Source organism: Carassius auratus, unplaced genomic scaffold (assembly GCF_003368295.1).
Source record: "Carassius auratus strain Wakin unplaced genomic scaffold, ASM336829v1 scaf_tig00013767, whole genome shotgun sequence".
In the NCBI taxonomy this organism is placed as follows: Eukaryota; Metazoa; Chordata; class Actinopteri; order Cypriniformes; family Cyprinidae; genus Carassius; species Carassius auratus.
The window spans coordinates 280,502-298,299 of record NW_020524440.1 but is presented as its reverse complement, the minus strand read 5'-3'; the positions used below and the strand labels follow the sequence as shown (position 1 = coordinate 298,299).

At 37.6% G+C, this 17,798-nt stretch overlaps 1 protein-coding gene across 4 annotated transcripts in view; it reads left to right on the top strand.

The window, feature by feature from the left end:
- LOC113074138 (TBC1 domain family member 22B) overlaps positions 1 to 17,798 on the top strand; it is a 45,408-nt gene that overhangs the window by 10,946 nt on the left and 16,664 nt on the right. For all 4 annotated transcript variants that reach the window (XM_026246878.1, XM_026246880.1, XM_026246879.1 and 1 more), the window contains 5 exons: positions 2,457 to 2,585; positions 4,255 to 4,320; positions 5,584 to 5,698; positions 13,203 to 13,309; positions 15,305 to 15,380. In XM_026246878.1, the coding sequence (XP_026102663.1) occupies positions 2,457 to 2,585; positions 4,255 to 4,320; positions 5,584 to 5,698; positions 13,203 to 13,309; positions 15,305 to 15,380 (493 nt within the window). The remainder of the gene's footprint in view (positions 1 to 2,456; positions 2,586 to 4,254; positions 4,321 to 5,583; positions 5,699 to 13,202; positions 13,310 to 15,304; positions 15,381 to 17,798) is intronic.

The window sequence follows — 17,798 nt, the reverse complement described above, 5'->3', positions numbered from 1 at the left end:
CAAGTTTGGATTATGTCAGCAAACATGAGTGTTTCCATTCGAAACAGGTTTCACAGCATAACAAAACTCACCAAGACCTTCTCAGAATCGCATTGGAAAGCCATTTTAAGATAATTTAAGTTTGAATTCTAAAGCCGTTATTAAAGTTTCCAAGTGCTGATGATGGGGCGAATCCAAATAAGCGGAATTTGTGTACCACTTATTTGCCTGAAGCACAGGACTTGAGTTGAATTCTGAATGTACGTTATCATCTATGTGTTCAAGCGCTTGGCAACTCTGTGTGTGCTCATTAAAACCAGAGTTGAGAAACAATGGGAGGGGAAGGCACTTTTAAAAACACCATTTTCTGAAACATGATGGAGAGTCATGACAACGATCTAACTGACAGTTCAACGCCTCCACGTCTGCTCTACAAATAGCCTGCACTTGTTGTCTGCTCTTTAGGGAATCATCTGTAGCTACTAAGTATGTACTAGCACGATTGCATCCTTTCTGTGTGTTAGTTTAGTAACTACATGATTATTATTTTTTTTTTGACTTTTGAGATCTGAGGTTTGTGCTCTGTATTTTCAAGAGTGTTTCTTAGTTAGTGGTGTTTGCTCAGGCAAGCATCGTTATTATCATTTCTCATACTATTATTGATTGTATACTATTATTGAAGCAATTACTTTATGCAGTCTGAATGACAAAGTTTTCTTGATAGACAATATAACAGGCAAAGTTTTGCTCTAAAGGGCAATATAATGAGCGTAAAAAAAATTAAACATAGACTTGCATTGAAGTAGGCACCTAATGCTACAGTTCAATAAATGGATCAAAAGAGACCATAATGAATGATTTATGATTTACCAAAGATTCCTAATAAATCATTTTCTTCTGGCGTTTCTATTCATCAAAGAATCCCATAATGCATTATCAGAGTTTCCACAAAAAATATTAAGCAGGAAATCTGTTTTCAACATTGACAATAGAGAGAAACTAGATTAAACCGTTTGTAGACAATTTTTAAGTTGGCTTGAAAAAGCCTAGCTAGAAAGTCTGAAAAAGTTTTAAAAGCTTTCAGTCTGAAAGTTTTCAGTATAAAGTAGTTTAAAGTTTGAATGTTTTCGAGGCAATACAGTTGATCTGAAAAACAGATAAGTATAAAACATATTGCTAAGGTGGGGTGGTTGCTAGGCTGTGTCTAGTATAATTAGCATGTTGCTAATGTGTTTTAGCATGATTAGCGTGTTATTAGCATGTTTCTAGCATTATTGGCATTTTCTTAACATGTTTCTAGCTTGATTAGCATGTTACTAGCATGTTGTTATCATAATTGAGAAGTTACTAACATGTTGCTAGCATTATTCAAGCATGATTAGCATGTTACTAGCATAATGTTAGATTTTGTTAGCATTATAAGCAAGTTTAACAAATTACTAACATTTCTAGCATGATTAGCATGTTACTAGCATGGTGATAGTATGCTTCTAGCATTTTTAACAAGTTGCTATCATGTTTCTAGCATGCTTAACAAGTCATTATGTTGTTAACATGATTTTAGCATGATTAGGAAGTCACTAGCATGTTGCAAACATGATTAACAAGTTACTAGCATGTTGTTAGCATGATTAGCATTTTACTAACCTAGTGTTGACATGTTTCTAGCATGATTATCAAGTTGCTAAGATTATTCTCGCATGATTAGAATGTTACTAACATAAAGTTAAGATTTTGTTAGCATGATTAGCAAGTTACTAGCATGTACATTTCTCAAGCCAAATTCAGCTTTATCACAGGAATAAATAACATTTTAAAACACAGTAAAATCTTCAATTATTTTTAATTGCAATGATATTTCACAATATCATTATGTGATTTTGTTGTATTTTGCTCAAATAAGTGACTTCTTACTCAGCCCATTATTTCTTTATATTTTGACTTGCAAGCAGTAAGCAGCTACCCAGAACATCCTAACAACTGCCTAGCAATGCTTTAAAAGCCATCTGGACACCTCTGAGCCACCCTAACATTTAAATGATAATGCTCTTTATTTTTCATTTAAGCACTTTGGTAGGAAAGCATTAGGTAAGAACTTGAGAATTTAGGTGGAACTTGTCTGATTTGTTTCTCTCATAAGAAGCTTTCTGAAAAGTGCAATTTGTATGAACAGCAGCAAAAAAAAAAAAGACGGTTGCATAAAATCAGTCAGATAGTACTCTGAAAGGCATTCATTAAACATCTGACTTCATCATGATAAAGAACCTCGTCTCATTGAAATGATCCAAGCTGTAGATTTAAAAAAGCTGCATGGATCTGTATCTGTTTTTAATATATTTTGTTTGCATTATTTATAGGTTACATTTTGGTTACAGGGCAAGATACAATTGGAAGACATGGAGAAAGTGGGTGTACAGCAGTTGTTTTCTGAAAGCTATTAAATGAACATTTTCTTCTTTCCATGTGCTTTCTCTCAGGGCTATCTTCCAGCCAATAGGGAACGAAGGGATCTGGTTCTCCAGAGGAAGAGGGAGGAGTATTATGCCTTCATCGAGCAGTATTACCACTCCAGAACAGATGAGAATCACAGAGACACATACAGACAGGTAAAAATCAAGCCGGCCTGCTTCTGAGTATGTTCTCAATAGAAAAGGGGAAGAGTTGGCTGAAATCGACCAGTTCCTTTCTAATCCTTTCTACACAATTTCCAAGAGTAAGAGAGCACTTTCATCAGTCCACAAGTCAGTTGTCAAACAGGAAATGCATTGTCAAATGTATGTCACGAATGCCGTCCATAGATACTATGCTGAAAGCAGCCCAGAATATTTGTTTAAATCCAGGTTTAGTTAGTTGGAAACCATCCTAATATGTAAATCTACTGTTTGTTATGACATGAAAACAGATAATGCATGGGTGAATTTCAGTGGAAAAGGATCTTATCAGATCGTTTGCAAGATAACATTATGTTTTTAAATTCCAGATGTTATTTGTTGAATGTCTGTTCATTTTGCTATCACAAGGCTGCATTGCAGTGTTCGTACATCCTTCAAAACACATCTGATTTGTGTTTTGTGAACATGACCGTAAACCCGCTTAATTGGACAGGGCTTCTTTAAGACAGACTGTTGATTTGGAAAAACCATGCAAAAAACTTCTATTTGGGGTCTGTGAAAATCTTATACTCATTAAGGCTGCATTTATTTGGTCAAAAATACTGTGAATTATTATTACAATGTCAAACGGCTCTTTTCTATTTGAATATATTAAAATGTAATTTATTCCTGTGATGCAAAGCTGAATTTTCAGCAGCCACTGTACATTTCAGTCTGTTCCTAACACCGACCTCATCGTATGACTCAAGACTTGGGTAGTGCACAAGACATTTGGATCTTTTTTTTGGGTGAACAATCCCTTTATCCACTAGGCTACACCAGACGCCAATCTGTTGAGGAACCTGATCCTCTCTGCAGTGAGTCATTCAGTCAAGGTTACACCTTCTTCTAGAAAGCTATAGTAGTAATACACCCAGATTTTTACCTGCGTGTTATTAATGTGGACGAAGGGGGGATCAATATTCTTATGGGCTGTAAAGCTCAGGTTAATGGTGCAGGACTGGTAGTCGATTGCTATGCGCTGCCTTCTCTCCTCTCTTGTCCGGTTCCTCAGGGCTTACTGGCTCCCAGCCCCTCATTTCGTCTACTGCAATACAAATCGGACACAGACCTTTAAAAGGATTTATATGGTCGTACAGGACCGTTGGACTGGCCCCTGGCTGTCTGGGCAGGAACACTAAATGACCTTTTAGCGTGGTCACAGTCTGAGAGGGCGAGGAATGGCAGTGAATACGAGCGAACCGCACTTCGCTGGCCTTCGAGTGACCTGCATTACTACAAAGCCATTTCGTCAAACATATGATGGAAGTTGAAATAGAACGAGAAAAAATAAGAAGGGAACCGGATGAAACGAAAGTGTGACCACCTGTATGTGCGGCTGGATGCTCCCGCTGTCCGCTTTCCAAGTGAATTCATGCAGGTTTTGTGTGTAGCTTGTTATGAAACCTGATCGATAGCATGTTCAGCTTGGGCCCTGATGGCTTTCCTCCATTTACTGGAAGGGAAAAGGCACATAGAACTCAATTTAGTGCTTTTGGGCCATATTGATTTAATCTTTTTTTTTTTTCCTGTGTTCCTTACACGCTGATTCTGTAACTGGTTTGTGCTTGTGTGGGTGTGCATTTGAGCTTACCTGTATACACCTGTGTGTGTCTTTTCATAGATTCACATCGATATCCCGAGGACCAACCCTTTGATTCCTTTGTTCCAGCAACCACTGGTGCAGGAGGTAGGTGATCTTCTGAGACGGCAACACCTGTGACAGACCCACCAGAAATCATAAAAATAAGAGAGTGAATCACACACACAATCATGTCCAGGTCACATTTCACCCTGAAATCAAAAGAAAAGAAAATGTATATAATTTGTATTTTTTATTTATTGTGTTGTGACAGTTGTTTACAAGACAAGCACAAGTTATCATTACCATTATGACGCAATGTATTTTGTTTACAGCGCTATATAAATAAAGGTGATTGATTGATTGATTATGCATTCATTTTGAGGTTTTCCCCTCATTTTCTCATAGGTGATTGATGAAATATAACTTAAAATATAATTTGTCTGTCTTTTAAGACATATTCTTGAAATATTTAATGAGATTCACGTAAGAAAAGAGCTTGCGATTTCTTTCCTTATCAGTGTTTATTTTTACGTACTTGTGTTTATATTCAGAGTTTTTAGAGATGAGCACATTTTGTCATTAAACAATGACTTTAAGCACATTTTTCTTCCAGTTCTGAGGTAAATAATAACTTGAGGCAAAATATAATTTGTCTTTCTTTTATCTTGGTGTGAAGTAAGAGCAGGACATATTCTTTAAAGGTTTCATGAGATTCACTCAAAAAAAGAGCTTACTATTCCTTTCCTTATCTGTGTTTGTTTCGTACTTTTGTTTATATTCATAGTTTTTTTTTTTTTTTTTAATCTTATTTCTTATATAGACATTTTGTCATGTATGTATGTATGTGTGTGTGTGTGTGTGTGTGTGTAATGGTATTTTATAAAATTTTACCTAATAAAATGTCATCATTTTAGTTAATATTAAAATTTTTGCACATAATATTTGCACATAAATGTATAAACATGATATTTTGTTTGATCTGATGTATTTTATTATTATTATTATTATTATTTGTTGTTGTTGTTTTTTTTTAATCCATCACTTAAAAAAAACTTTTATTTTTGTCTGTAATTTCGCTGATGATGATCTCTGGTTAGGTGTTATCAAGCTTTGTGTCTTTGGATGCTTACCAGCAGGAGGTGCTGTGGTGTTTTAAACTTAGAAGTGTGCAACACTTGTAACCCATAAACAACAAGGAACTTGCACTAATGCTCTTGAAATGCAGCTGCGTTTGGAAAGGCAAGCCTGTTGCTCTGTCAAGAGTGAATTAAGCAACATCAGTTACCAAAAGTCTGCACAACAATCACAATTGTAACGAGAAATAAATTATTTTTGTTAAACAGTGAAAGAGATTGTCTTGTTTTTCAGGTGTTTGAGCGGATTCTGTTCATCTGGGCCATCCGTCACCCCGCTAGTGGATACGTGCAGGGCATTAATGACCTGGTCACTCCCTTTTTTGTGGTCTTCCTCTCTGAATTCGTGGGTAAGTGTCTAATGACCTTCCACATGGATCACTTGGTCTGCTTGACTGATTCTACACCTCTCTGATTGTGTCCTTTTGGATGAGCACATCAGTTGTGTTTGCTTCACTAATAGTGCACTGAAGTGTGTGATATGCTGGAGCCAGAGAGATGCAGACAAGCCTGTGTCTGACAGATGATGCTCGGGACATGATGGTGTAAATGTAAACAAACTGACAATATCCCGTGAAAATGTCAGACGCAAAAATACAGAATATCAATTATCTATGAAAGGAAGTCTGAAAGATAGACAGTGAGCGCGAGAGAGAGAGACAAATGGTGAAAGAGGGAGACGGATGGAAAGAGCAGCAGACAGAATCAAACGGAGATGGGAATAAGATGGGCATATGGTCAGAGAGAGAGAGAGAGAAATAGAGAGAGATAATGCAATGGACAGATTGATAGAGAGACCGATGAAGAGAGGGATCTATCTATCTGTCTGTCTATCTTTTGCTCTATCTGTCAATATATCTATTCTGTTATTATAGCTCTAGTTATCTCTATCCATGTCTAATGTTCTGTTTTTCTTTGTTTATTCAGTCTAATGTTATATCATTCTATCTTTCGCATTTTAGCATTCTCTCTGTTCATCTTTCTTTTGGTCATTCTTTATGTTCTATCTATGTTCTATCGATTGTTCTGTCCATCTATCACTTCTGTCTGTCTAGAAGAATAGAATAGATATCTATAGAATAGATAGAGGGAGGGAGAGATGTAGACAGACAGATAAAGAGAGACAGACAGGGAGGGAAATATACTCTCCAGCTCTGGTCCTCATTGCTATTCTCCCTCCACCCGCAGCCTTCCCCTCCCTTCCTTATTTATTTCCTGTCCTCTCATGTGAAGGTTAATTACTTATGGATAGTTAAGGATTACAGAAGAACAATAGGAGGCTCATTGATCTCTCCGGTGTGTGCCGCTGCTGCAATGTCACCAGTGCAAACACCGGGACAAACCCACAGATTACCTGGATCACCAATCGATTTCTCTTTTTCTCTCTGTCTGTCTGTCTCTCTCTGGCTGTCTACCTCGCCCGCCACTCTCTCTGTCCCTCTGTTTCTCCACAAAGCTCATTAAGCGAAAAGCTGATTTTTCATACAGATGCTTTTGTGTCATTCTGCAGGGCCTTTCTATATCTAATTTGTTAGTGGGCCTTGTGAATATGTGTGTGTGTGTGTTTGGGATTCTCGGCGTGTGTGAGCGAGCGACTCAGTGCCGCAGGTAGAATGAGCCGCATTGATTGGCTGGATATAAGTGTTTACAGAGGCTTGAGAGGGTGCAGAGCACACGGTGGGGGACTCGACCCACTGATCGATACATCTGAACGAACTTCATGATCCCAACACGCTGCCAGCAGGAGATAGAAGAGCGAGGTTAGCGCATCCTCCCTGTGATGTGGGTTTCACCCCCATCGTCGATGTTTGCAGGCTCTAACGGCTTCGCCTGCTCTCATACGCAGCGTTTGGCCAACTTTCACTGTGCTGTTTCTCTTGGCCGACACGCCTCACTGGCTTTCTAGGGCTCCTCTGCGAGCTTTTTAACTTTCTGCTGAGACTGTCCTCTGAGAGAGACGGTGTAGGAGAGTATCGGCGCTTCGCATTTAGCTCAATATCAGCGAGTAGCGTTTTAAAGAGTAGCCGGCAGGAAGGAGAGTCACGGCGCCCTTCGGTTTAAAGTGTTGGTATTGATGCGCCGAAGAATTTGAAGTGGAGAGAGAGACGTGGCAGAGAGAGAGAGGGAATATTCTCAAAGGGTAAATCATCACATTTATCCTGACAGACAAAGAGGACAGTGGGGAAATCTCCTCTGTAAAGCATCAACGCCCTGTCTCGGTCTCTCAGCTGTCCCTCACACACACATTGGTTTTTTATTACTGAAGAGGGTGTGTAATATTCTCACCTTATTATTTATTGCCTTCCTGGTTTTATGGATTGTTATTTGGGCCTTCATGGTGCAGTTTTAGTATTTGATGGATGGTCTGGGTGAGAATAGTTTGTGGTTTGGTGAATGGTGGTGTTGATCAAAAAGATGCAAGAGGGTAAAATCACAAATGCACCGCTATTGTGACTTGAATATGTTCAACAAAAATGTAAATTTTTCATAAAATAACTGTATTGTTTGTTTTATAAACAGTAGGCTATTTATAGTTGCTGTTTATTGTCGACAAGACTATTTAAAGGAATTGATCATTCAAAAATGATTATGAAAATGAGCAACCTGAATGAGTTAGTGAAGAATGAATTAGTGTCTCTTTTTCATACATTTAGCAACAGGAGCTTTTTAAGTAAAAGAAAAAAAGCCTCGTAAAGAAGTCAGTACGGCTCTGTTGGGTTGAGCACAAGACCCAGATTGGTTTAAATTTGTGATTGACTCAGACCAGTTTTGTGAACTGAATCAACTGATGCATCAATCTAATTGGTTAGGGATCAGACATGGCCTCTTCTCCTGATGAACATGCCAAGTAGAGCTAGGGCGAATGCCTAGGATCAGTTCATTATTGCGGTCTGTTTGTCAAACGAAAATTGTATATGGCTTGACAGATTTAAAATAAAGTGCATGAGTCCTATATTAGCCTCTTTAAAGATAATTTTTTAAAGCTGAAATCTCCAGTCCCTGTTTATTGCAGTTGTATGGAACATAGCAACCAGTTCAACTCAAATTACTCGTCCTTTTCCACCAAAGAAACAAAGTCATACAAGTTTGGAATGAAAAAATCTTGGATTTTGGGTTAACTATACCAGTAATAAAGAATTCAGTTGAAGTGCGATCACCAGGTGTGCGCCTGTCGGCTTATTTTATAACGGCTTTGAACACGGCTCATCCAATCCGCTTTTAAAGTCTGAGCTCAATAATACGGATCATTTAATTCTCAACCTGAGACGTGCCGGAATGACCTGAATGAGCAGTGATTTGTTTCACGAGTTGCAGACTTAACTCATGATTACTGAATGATCTCTCAGGTCGCTTATTTTCGCACATGGCACAATAACCCCCTTTTTCTCCATGGGGTCAGAGAACATGGTGGCAATGCCTCTCTTTGTGCCACAAACAGGATTTCTCCTGCATTCTGTAAATCTGCTTTATGCTGTGTGTGTGTGTGTGTGTGTGTGTGTGTTTGTGTGTGTGTGTCCGAAGCTTTGGAGTGATGTGGAAATGTGGAGAGCTAAATGGATCAGGAATCTCTTCAGTGCTGTGGCCAGTGACATATGGCCCATGACCAGTAGGGCACTGCATGCTTCATTTGTGGTCAAAGAGGGTTATTGGCTTTCCTTTTACACCCCCCCCCCCAACCCCCTCCAGCTTTTTCCTGTCGTTCTCCATCCGTCTTTTTTTACTTGAATCCCATCTCGGCCCCACATCAGCTGTTCTTCCTGCTGCAATGCAGAGGTTTACTGACAGTTTGCTCTGAGTTTGAGCAGAGAGGTTTTTTGCTAGTTGTTACCTGCTATCAGTCTGGATCACATTTGTGGATAACATTCATTAAATGCTAATTTCTGTGTAAATTGTTTGTAAATACATTTTCTGTGAATTGATTAATTACATTTAATTCAAGTTTATTGGTATAGCCCTTTTCACGATACAAATAGTTGCAAAGCAGCTTTACGTAAAATTATTTTCCTACAATATATTTAGGATTAGCTTATTAGTGGTGACTGTCAGTTAATGTACGTATGGCAGAAATATATGTTGTTCATTGTCAAACAGACAATATAACCTATAAGTTGCAATCAAACTTAAAGCTAAATTTGTTAGTTCTGTATGTTGTTTCAGGGTTGGCATCATCTAATGTCCTCTGAGGGTCAGCATCATCTCTTCTCAGGTGTTCTGGATCCAGCCTGAGGCTTCTGTAGCTTCCTAGTTACCACAGGATGTCAATCTTGTGGCAAAAACAGAGAAACAAATTGAGACATAATTAGCGTAGCTGAAATTGCAGAATTGATTTGTTTAAACCATGCTAAAGAATAATAATGTGCTTTGATCAGATATAACTGCAGTACAAGATTATGAGATGCATTATTTGAATGCTTGGCCAAAGAGATGGGTCTTTAATCTAGATTTAAACCGAGAGAGTGTGTCTGAACCCTGAACGTTTTCAGGAAGTCGGTTCCAGAGTTTGAGAGCCAAATGTGAAAAAGCTCTGCCTCCTTTAGTGGACTTTGCTATCCTAGGTACAGGTACTACCAAAAGTCCAGCGTTTTGTGACCTTAGGGAGCGTGATTGATTGTAGTGTGGTAGAAGACTAGTTAGCTAGACACTAACCCATTATGGGCCTAATAGGTAAGTGATTTTGTAACTGGTATGGAACTTAATAGGTAGCCAGTGCAGAGACTGTAAAATTGGGGTAATATGATCATATTTTCTTGACATGGTAAGGACTCTAGCTGCTGCATTTCGGACTAACTGTAGCTTGTTTATTGAAGATACAGCACAACCACCTAGAAGTGTGTTACAATAGTTCAGTCTTGAGACTGGAAGAATGCTGTTTTTGTAATATGGGAAATATGATTTTCAAAAGACAAGTTGCTGTCTATTATAACACCCAGATTTTTGACTGTAGAGGAAGTAACAGTTTTTTGGTCCAATAAGTAATATCTCTGTCTCATCTGAATTTAATAGTAGAAGATTGGTCATCCAATCTTTTAAATTTTTAACACACTCGGTTAGCTTAGATAATTAGGGGCATCTTTGGCCTAATGGTTAGAGAGTTGGACTTGTAACCCGAAGGTTGCAGGTTTGAGACTCAGTGATGGCAGGAGTTGTAGGTCTCTTCCACCCTCAATACTCATGGCTGAAGTGCCCTTGAGCAAGACACTGAACCCCCAGTTGCTCCCCGGGCGCTGGATATTTAGCTGCCCCATGCTCCGGTTGTGTTTTCACTGTGTGTTCTCTTCTCTCTGCTGTGTGTGTGCACTTGGATGGGTTAAATGCAGAACACCAGTTCTGAGTATAGGTTACCATACTTGGCAAATGTCACGACTTTCACTTGTTCGTAATATAAACAAGTGAACCTTTCACAAACCTTTTGCGCTGTTAATGCAATGCTCTACCACTGAGCCACAGGAACCCCAGATCTATGAGTTGAATGCAGCACTAAGATCAAGTAAAACTTGCCGTCTCTGTGCTATGGTGTGGCCTGAATCCTGACTGATATTCTTCAGAGATCTTTTTTTTTTTTTTTTTTTGCAGGAAGAAGCTCAATTGAGCAGACAATTATTTTTTCCTAAAATTTTAGACCTAAACAGAATATTTGAAATGGGTCTGTAATTTGCCAGTTCACAAGGATCTAGTTGTTGTTTCTTAAGAAGCTCAATAACCACCAGCTTGAAGGGTTAGGGAGGTGACCTAAAGATAACGTTGAGTTAATAATATTAAGAATCTGTTCTTCTGCTATAGTTAATAACTCTTTCAGTAATTTAGTGGGTTAAGGATCTAATAAACATGTTGTAGGTTTAGATACAGTGATAAGTTTATTTAGCTCTTCCTGTCCTGTGGTTGTAAAGCACTGCAGTTTATCTTTGGGTGCGATGGATGAAACTGAAGTATTAGACGCCGTAGAATCTGCATTTGTTAATGTATTGCTTTTCTTATTAAGAAATTCACAAAGTCATAACTATTAAACTGTGAGGGAATTATTTTGGTTATTTTCTGCTAGTTTGCAGGTATGCTCGGCTCTGGCAGTTTTTAGAGCCTGTTTATAGCTGGACATACTGTTTTTCCACGCAATTCTAAAAACTTTCAAGTTAGTTTTTCTCCATTTGCGCTCAAGATTTAATATCTTTAATCAATTAATCAATCAATTAATCAATTAATCAATTATTCATTCATTCAATCATTCATTCATTCATTAAAGGTTGTCTTAATTTACAGTTTTTTAACAGTATATTTTTGTCACAACTGGTGGAATTGCACATTTCAGTGTTTAAAAGGATAGTTCAAATTTCAATTCAGTCAACATTTACTCACTTTAATATCAATTTAAATCTTTATGACTGTATGGACTACTGAAATACTCCATAAATACACTACTGTTGTAAGGTACAAACATTTTATTTATGTTCCCTCACTGGCCCTGGACAAGGTTCATAACACTGTTTAAAAGTTTAACACGGTTGTGTTTTTTTTTTTTTTTTTTATGCTCACCAAGGCTGTATATATACGTGATTTTAAAAAAATACAGTAAAAACAGTAATGTTGTAAGTATTAACATAGAAAACGGTTAATTTGAATTATAGTGATGTATAAAAAAAAAATTTGACCTTGTGATGGCAAAGCTAAATTTTCAGTACCATTACTCCAGTCTTCAGTGTCACGATCCTTCAGAAATCATTCTATTATGCTGATTTGATGTACAAGAAACATTTTTCATTATCATCAAAGTTGAAAAATGGTTGTGCTGTTTAATAGTTTGTGTAAACTAGATGCATGTTTTTCCAGGACTCTTTGATAAATACAATTTACAATTTATATTTTTTATTTATTATAAAAAAAAACAGCATTTGTTTTTTTAAATACAAATGTTTTGCAACATTCTAAACTTAACTGTCACTTTTCATCAACTTAATGCATCCTTACAAAATTATTACGGTAATTTGTTAAAAAAAAAAAAATCTTTCTGACCCCAAACTTGTGAACCGTAGCGTTCATGCATTTATACGTCTGAAAGTTTGCTGTTGACAATCGGTTTGATTTTGTCTCTAACCACAGACCTCAGCAGCAGTTGTCAGCACGGTCTCCAGTATGTGGTCCTCAGTTGAGTATCTGCGGTCCTTCAAGAGCATGAATTCTTCATTGTGTCTACGACCTTGGACCTGACCTTCTTCTTATCTATATTTCAGCTCTCATGTTCTGCAGTAACAGTCGCGTGATTGACTGAATTTCTTTGCCGATGCACAAGCTGCATGCAAACATGCCTAGAGCGCGCTCTCTCTCTCTTTCTCTTTACTCAGTGCTTCATCAAAATAGCTCCTTTTCCTTCCTTCCCCTCCCCAATCCATCCATCCTTATTGAGAAAAAAGCAAGAATGAAATCAAGAGATGTAGGACTACATTAAATGTGCAGTAGGTGCGTGGAGTGGCACACAGAAGTCTCTTGCAGCCAGGTCTGGCTCTCTGGGGCATAATGTGTGTATCAGCATCATTTAGCACATACTGTTTAAAGAGTCAGGAAAGGTCATGGCTGTGAGGGGAAGCCTGCGGTGGGAGGGAGGAGGAGGGGTGAGAAAGTGATTTGATTAATGTGTTGAATAAAGAATGCAGTTTGCCGGCTAATGATCTAATGGCTTCGTGGTGTCTGTGCATACCACACGCGTCACACACCAGAGCTGCTGTTGCCTGCAAGAAAACACAGACTGCTGAGAACACCTGCAGCATGTATTTTGGTTTGATCTGCTGGTGACCGAACATAAATGTGTGTGTGTGTGTGTGTGTGTGTGTGTGTGTGTGTTTGTGTGTGTGTTCTTTTCCATAGAGGAAGACGTGGAAAATTTTGAAATGGCAAGCTTGCCCCAGGATACACAACGAAACATTGAGGCCGACAGCTTTTGGTGCATGAGCAAATTGCTGGATGGGATACAGGTATTTGATTCACTTGAGGTTTGACTGGTTGGATGAGAGATCCCATAACCGTCTTTCTCCAGTGATGGCCATTCAAAAGTAGCCATTCATTATAATTATTTAGTTTTTGCACAAGCAGTTTAGAAATTCTAACTTTTTAATTTCACCCTTGTTGTCGTTTTCTTTTTCTTCATCTTCATAATAATAATTATCTATTTTTGTTACTCTGAATATTTTATATAATTTTTTTCTAAACGTATAAATGAATGTATCATTAAAGTTAATTCATGCATCAGTTTTCATATTTATTTGTCTTTTTATTTCTACAACTTTTCTAATAATCATCATCAATATCAAAAAAATTTGTTACTATTTTTATTTTATTCAAAGGAGGCAAAATTCTTCATTTCTGCTTCGTCATCATAGTAATATTATAAATAATAATATTTTTGTTACTGTTAACATATTATTAATTGTTTTATAAGCATATGTAAATATATAGATAAGATAAATTTATACAAAACAAATATATATATATATATATTATAATATAAAAATATACATCTCAAAAAAAATAAAGCAATTCAAAATAATTTAATCTCTTTTTGTTGATGGAATGTTATTGAATAATTATCAAATATATATTTCATTAAATGGCATCATCTTTATTCTTAATTCTATTATACATTTCTTTATACTTATTTTATTTCATTTTTTTTATATTAAGGAGGCAAAATTCAAATCCCATTCTTCACAAAATCCAAATGAAAAACATTATGCACCAGCCAAGCTACTGTCATTAAGACAGTAATGGTAATCGCTTTCTCCAGGCATTATAGACCTTCTTGGTTCATCCTCAGTTTCCTGAGGACAGTATCTCAGTGTCATCTTCATCTCTTCTTTGTCTTTTTATTAAAACTAAACCCTGTAGTGGTCATCCTGTCCCTTTGTTCTTTTCCAAAAGCCAAAGACAAGCTGAATGCAGTGCGATTTAAAAAAAAAAAAAAAAAAAAAAGACAATTTTCAGACAAACCGAAAAAAGGCACCGACTTTGTTGTGCTTAAGCCCCAGAGGATAAGACACTTAGCCGCATAGGGGAGAGAGACATAAAAACTCTGAGAGGAAGTTGAAGCTTGGACTTTTAAGCTAGGGGAATTCAGATCCAGGCGGTGTTCCTTTGAGAACGGCCCTCTGTTAGAGTGAGGCGAGCATGCTAGGGCACTCATCTGCAGGCGGGGGCAAGGGTCAGATGCAGGCCACAGTCAGGCTGTCCTGTGGGCCGCTCAGTGTTGTGCTCATTGGGTGAGTGGAGCCGAGCTGAAGGGCAGAGCACACGCATGGATCAGAACGCAGAATGTGTTTTCCCATGCAGTCGTCCCCCTGGGCTTAAACACGAGCCACAGCACAGCAGACTGCCACTGGCCCTTACTGACCCACAAGGAATGAGGAACAGAGATGGAAATACATAAGTTACGAATTAACTAGGAATGTGATGTTATAATGCCTACAGTTCATTACACTTTCTTTTTTTGCACAAGCAGCTTGCAAAATCGAACTATTTGATTTCACCTTTGTCGTTACTGTTTTTTGTTTTCTTATTTTTCTATACATATTTTATTTTATTATTTTTTTTTTATTTAATATGTTTTTTTTTGTTTCAACTCCTTCTTTTCAAACTTTCAGCGTGCAGGCAAATATTTTTGTAAACCGTCTTTAATTGATAAAATGTATTCGTTTTTTGGTTTGATTTAATTTTTATTGCGATTTATTTGTTTGTTTGAGTGCTCTTAAAACATTTTTACAGGTTTAGTTTTGACAATTACCACATAAGAAAAAAATGAGCATTTCCAGTACACTAATTGCAGTGCTTTTCATGTGTTGGTGGCTTTTCAAAGTGGCGCATGATGCTTGTGTGGAGCGATTTAAGCTCTTATATAAGTCATGTGAAAGAGGCTTAACAAGTTGATAGATCAATTATTCCATGTTCTAAATACTTCCTTTGTTTTTCTGTATCAGGACAACTACACATTTGCCCAGCCTGGGATACAGATTAAAGTCAAGGCGCTGGAAGAGCTCGTTAGCAGAATAGATGGTAAGATCATGTTGACAAACACATCATCTACCAATTCCCTTTTACACTGCATAGAATTAAAGGAATTGTTTGTAAAAAATATAAATTCTGATAATACGCTCATTCACATGTTATCAAAAATATATATCAGAACTACTAAATAATGAAAAGCAAAATTACATTTTATAAAAATTCAAGATGCTAAGATTATTTCCCATTTGAAATCGAACAGCCACAGATCAAGAGCAGTGTGAACATTCCATAAAATATCTAAAAAATAAAAATAAAATACATTTGCAGCAACATTAGAATGAGTAAATGATTACAACATTTTAGTATTTGGGTAAAATGGTTATTTAAAAAGTTTGGTGTAGTTGGTCCTGGTCCCAAACAGGTAAATCACTCTCTTTTTGCACTTTGTTTTTGACATTTTAACAAAGCTTTACTCTTAGATGTATTTATTTATTTTGTCAGTTGTTGTAGTTGTTGAGAAGCCTAACATTTTTGAAAGGTTTCTATGAATAGTTCAAATGTAGTCGTCAAAGCTGCTTTGGGCCCAACCGTGTGCCACTTTTTGCGACATGTCAGATTTTTTATTTTATTTTTAACACCCTCAGAAGCTTCAGCACAAATAACACTCCATGACTGCCAGAACAAAATGGCAGAGTCTGGAGTCCCTCAAATGATCCCATCTATTTTGCCCTTTGCCCTCCAGAATGATGTGAGCTAGTTGTCTCGAACCTTAAATAGCAGTGCAAAATGTTCAAAACAACAAGGAGTTATTTTTCTGCCAGGGTGCGATCTTGTTCATCACCTCGGAAAAGTTGTTTTCCCATGGTGTTGGCCGTTTCGGTTTCTTGGAATCACACGTTTCCATTATTCCACTAGTCCGCCTCTGTTTTTTTCCTTGAGAGTGTGTATACCATCTGGACGCCTACATCCCTGTTTCACAGTGTTTGGTGTGATAAGCTGAACAACCCACACTGAAACGCTCAGTGAGAGCCGCCGCGCGCCTCTTTCCCATCCATCAGCATCCACCAGCACCGTGAGCAATAGCAGACCCCACAGTCTCACCGGGGGGCGCAGAAGAGAAATAAATTCCCCATAAGCCCCTGTGATTAGGGTGTGAAGGCACATGGAAGTGAGCTTGAGAGGAGAGACGAATGGAGTGGACTGAGCGAAGGGAAAACAAATCACACTTTGAGAAGACTATTGAAAAAATTCACTAGCAAGTACACGTTTTTTTTTTTATTAAATAAAAATTAAATAAATGTATGTATTTAGCAGACACTTTTAACCAAAGCGACTTATATTGCATTCAGGCTAACAATTTTCTACAATCATGTGTTCCCGGGGAATCGAACCCTCAACCTTGATATGTACATTATTAATTTTAACTGAATAAAACAATAAAAAAATATAGATGTAACAAAACTCACAAACAAGCAAAAAAAGAAAATAAAGAATTCCGAAAATGCAGTATGTGTTGCCAAAGCTACACAGAAAATGGCAGCAATTTTACGCGCCTAGACCCAGTGACGTTCACACCAAATGCGAATAGAGCGTCTGGTGCGAATTATTTCAATGTTAAGTCAATGTAAAGACGCGTTTACACGCGTCTGGAGGTCTCGCGGTGCGAATGAGGGGTTTAGCGTGGCGCGGTAGACGCGAATTCACCTCATTCGCGCATCTAGTTACAGGAGATGCTGAGTTATGAAAAAGGACCATTGCAAGCTGACAGCGACCGGCTTTTGTGGTGGAAAATTGGCAGTAATACCCCCACTTTGCGCAGCTGGCAATGAAGTACCTGAGTGTCACTGGGACATCAGTGTGGTCGGAGCACGTCTTCTCAACAGCTGGACATATCAATATAGTGAATCCTCTGATTCCTCGAAAATGTTGATTGACTTGTTTTCCTGTCCAATAAATTTGTAAAGGCCCTAGCCTTTTTGAGAATTCCGGTTACATTTAAAAAAAAAAACACACATGGACTGTTCTCAAGTCCATTTAAAGTTTCATTTTTTGAAGAGTTGTTTGAAATGGATGGAATCATTATTTAAAATAATGTCGGAGATTTCGTCCCCTCTGCATATGTATATTTTCGAGAATGTTGCACTCCAGTTGCTGTTTGTTTTTCTGCATGAAACTCCAATAAATAGGAAATATTGCTGACATGTTTCCAGCGCTCTCTTTACATTCTTCCGTTATTTGACGTTATTTTACAATCGATTCAATGAACACTTATGTCTTAAAAATCGGAAATGATTTTTTCACAAAAGTGACAGCCCTAATATATATATATATATACATACATACACACACACACACACACACAAACACTGTATAGTGTCCTCATATTTGAACAGTAAAGACAAAATCGCTTTCTCTGCTGTGGTGTCAAGACATTTGCAAATATGATTCAAATATGAATATGTTTTG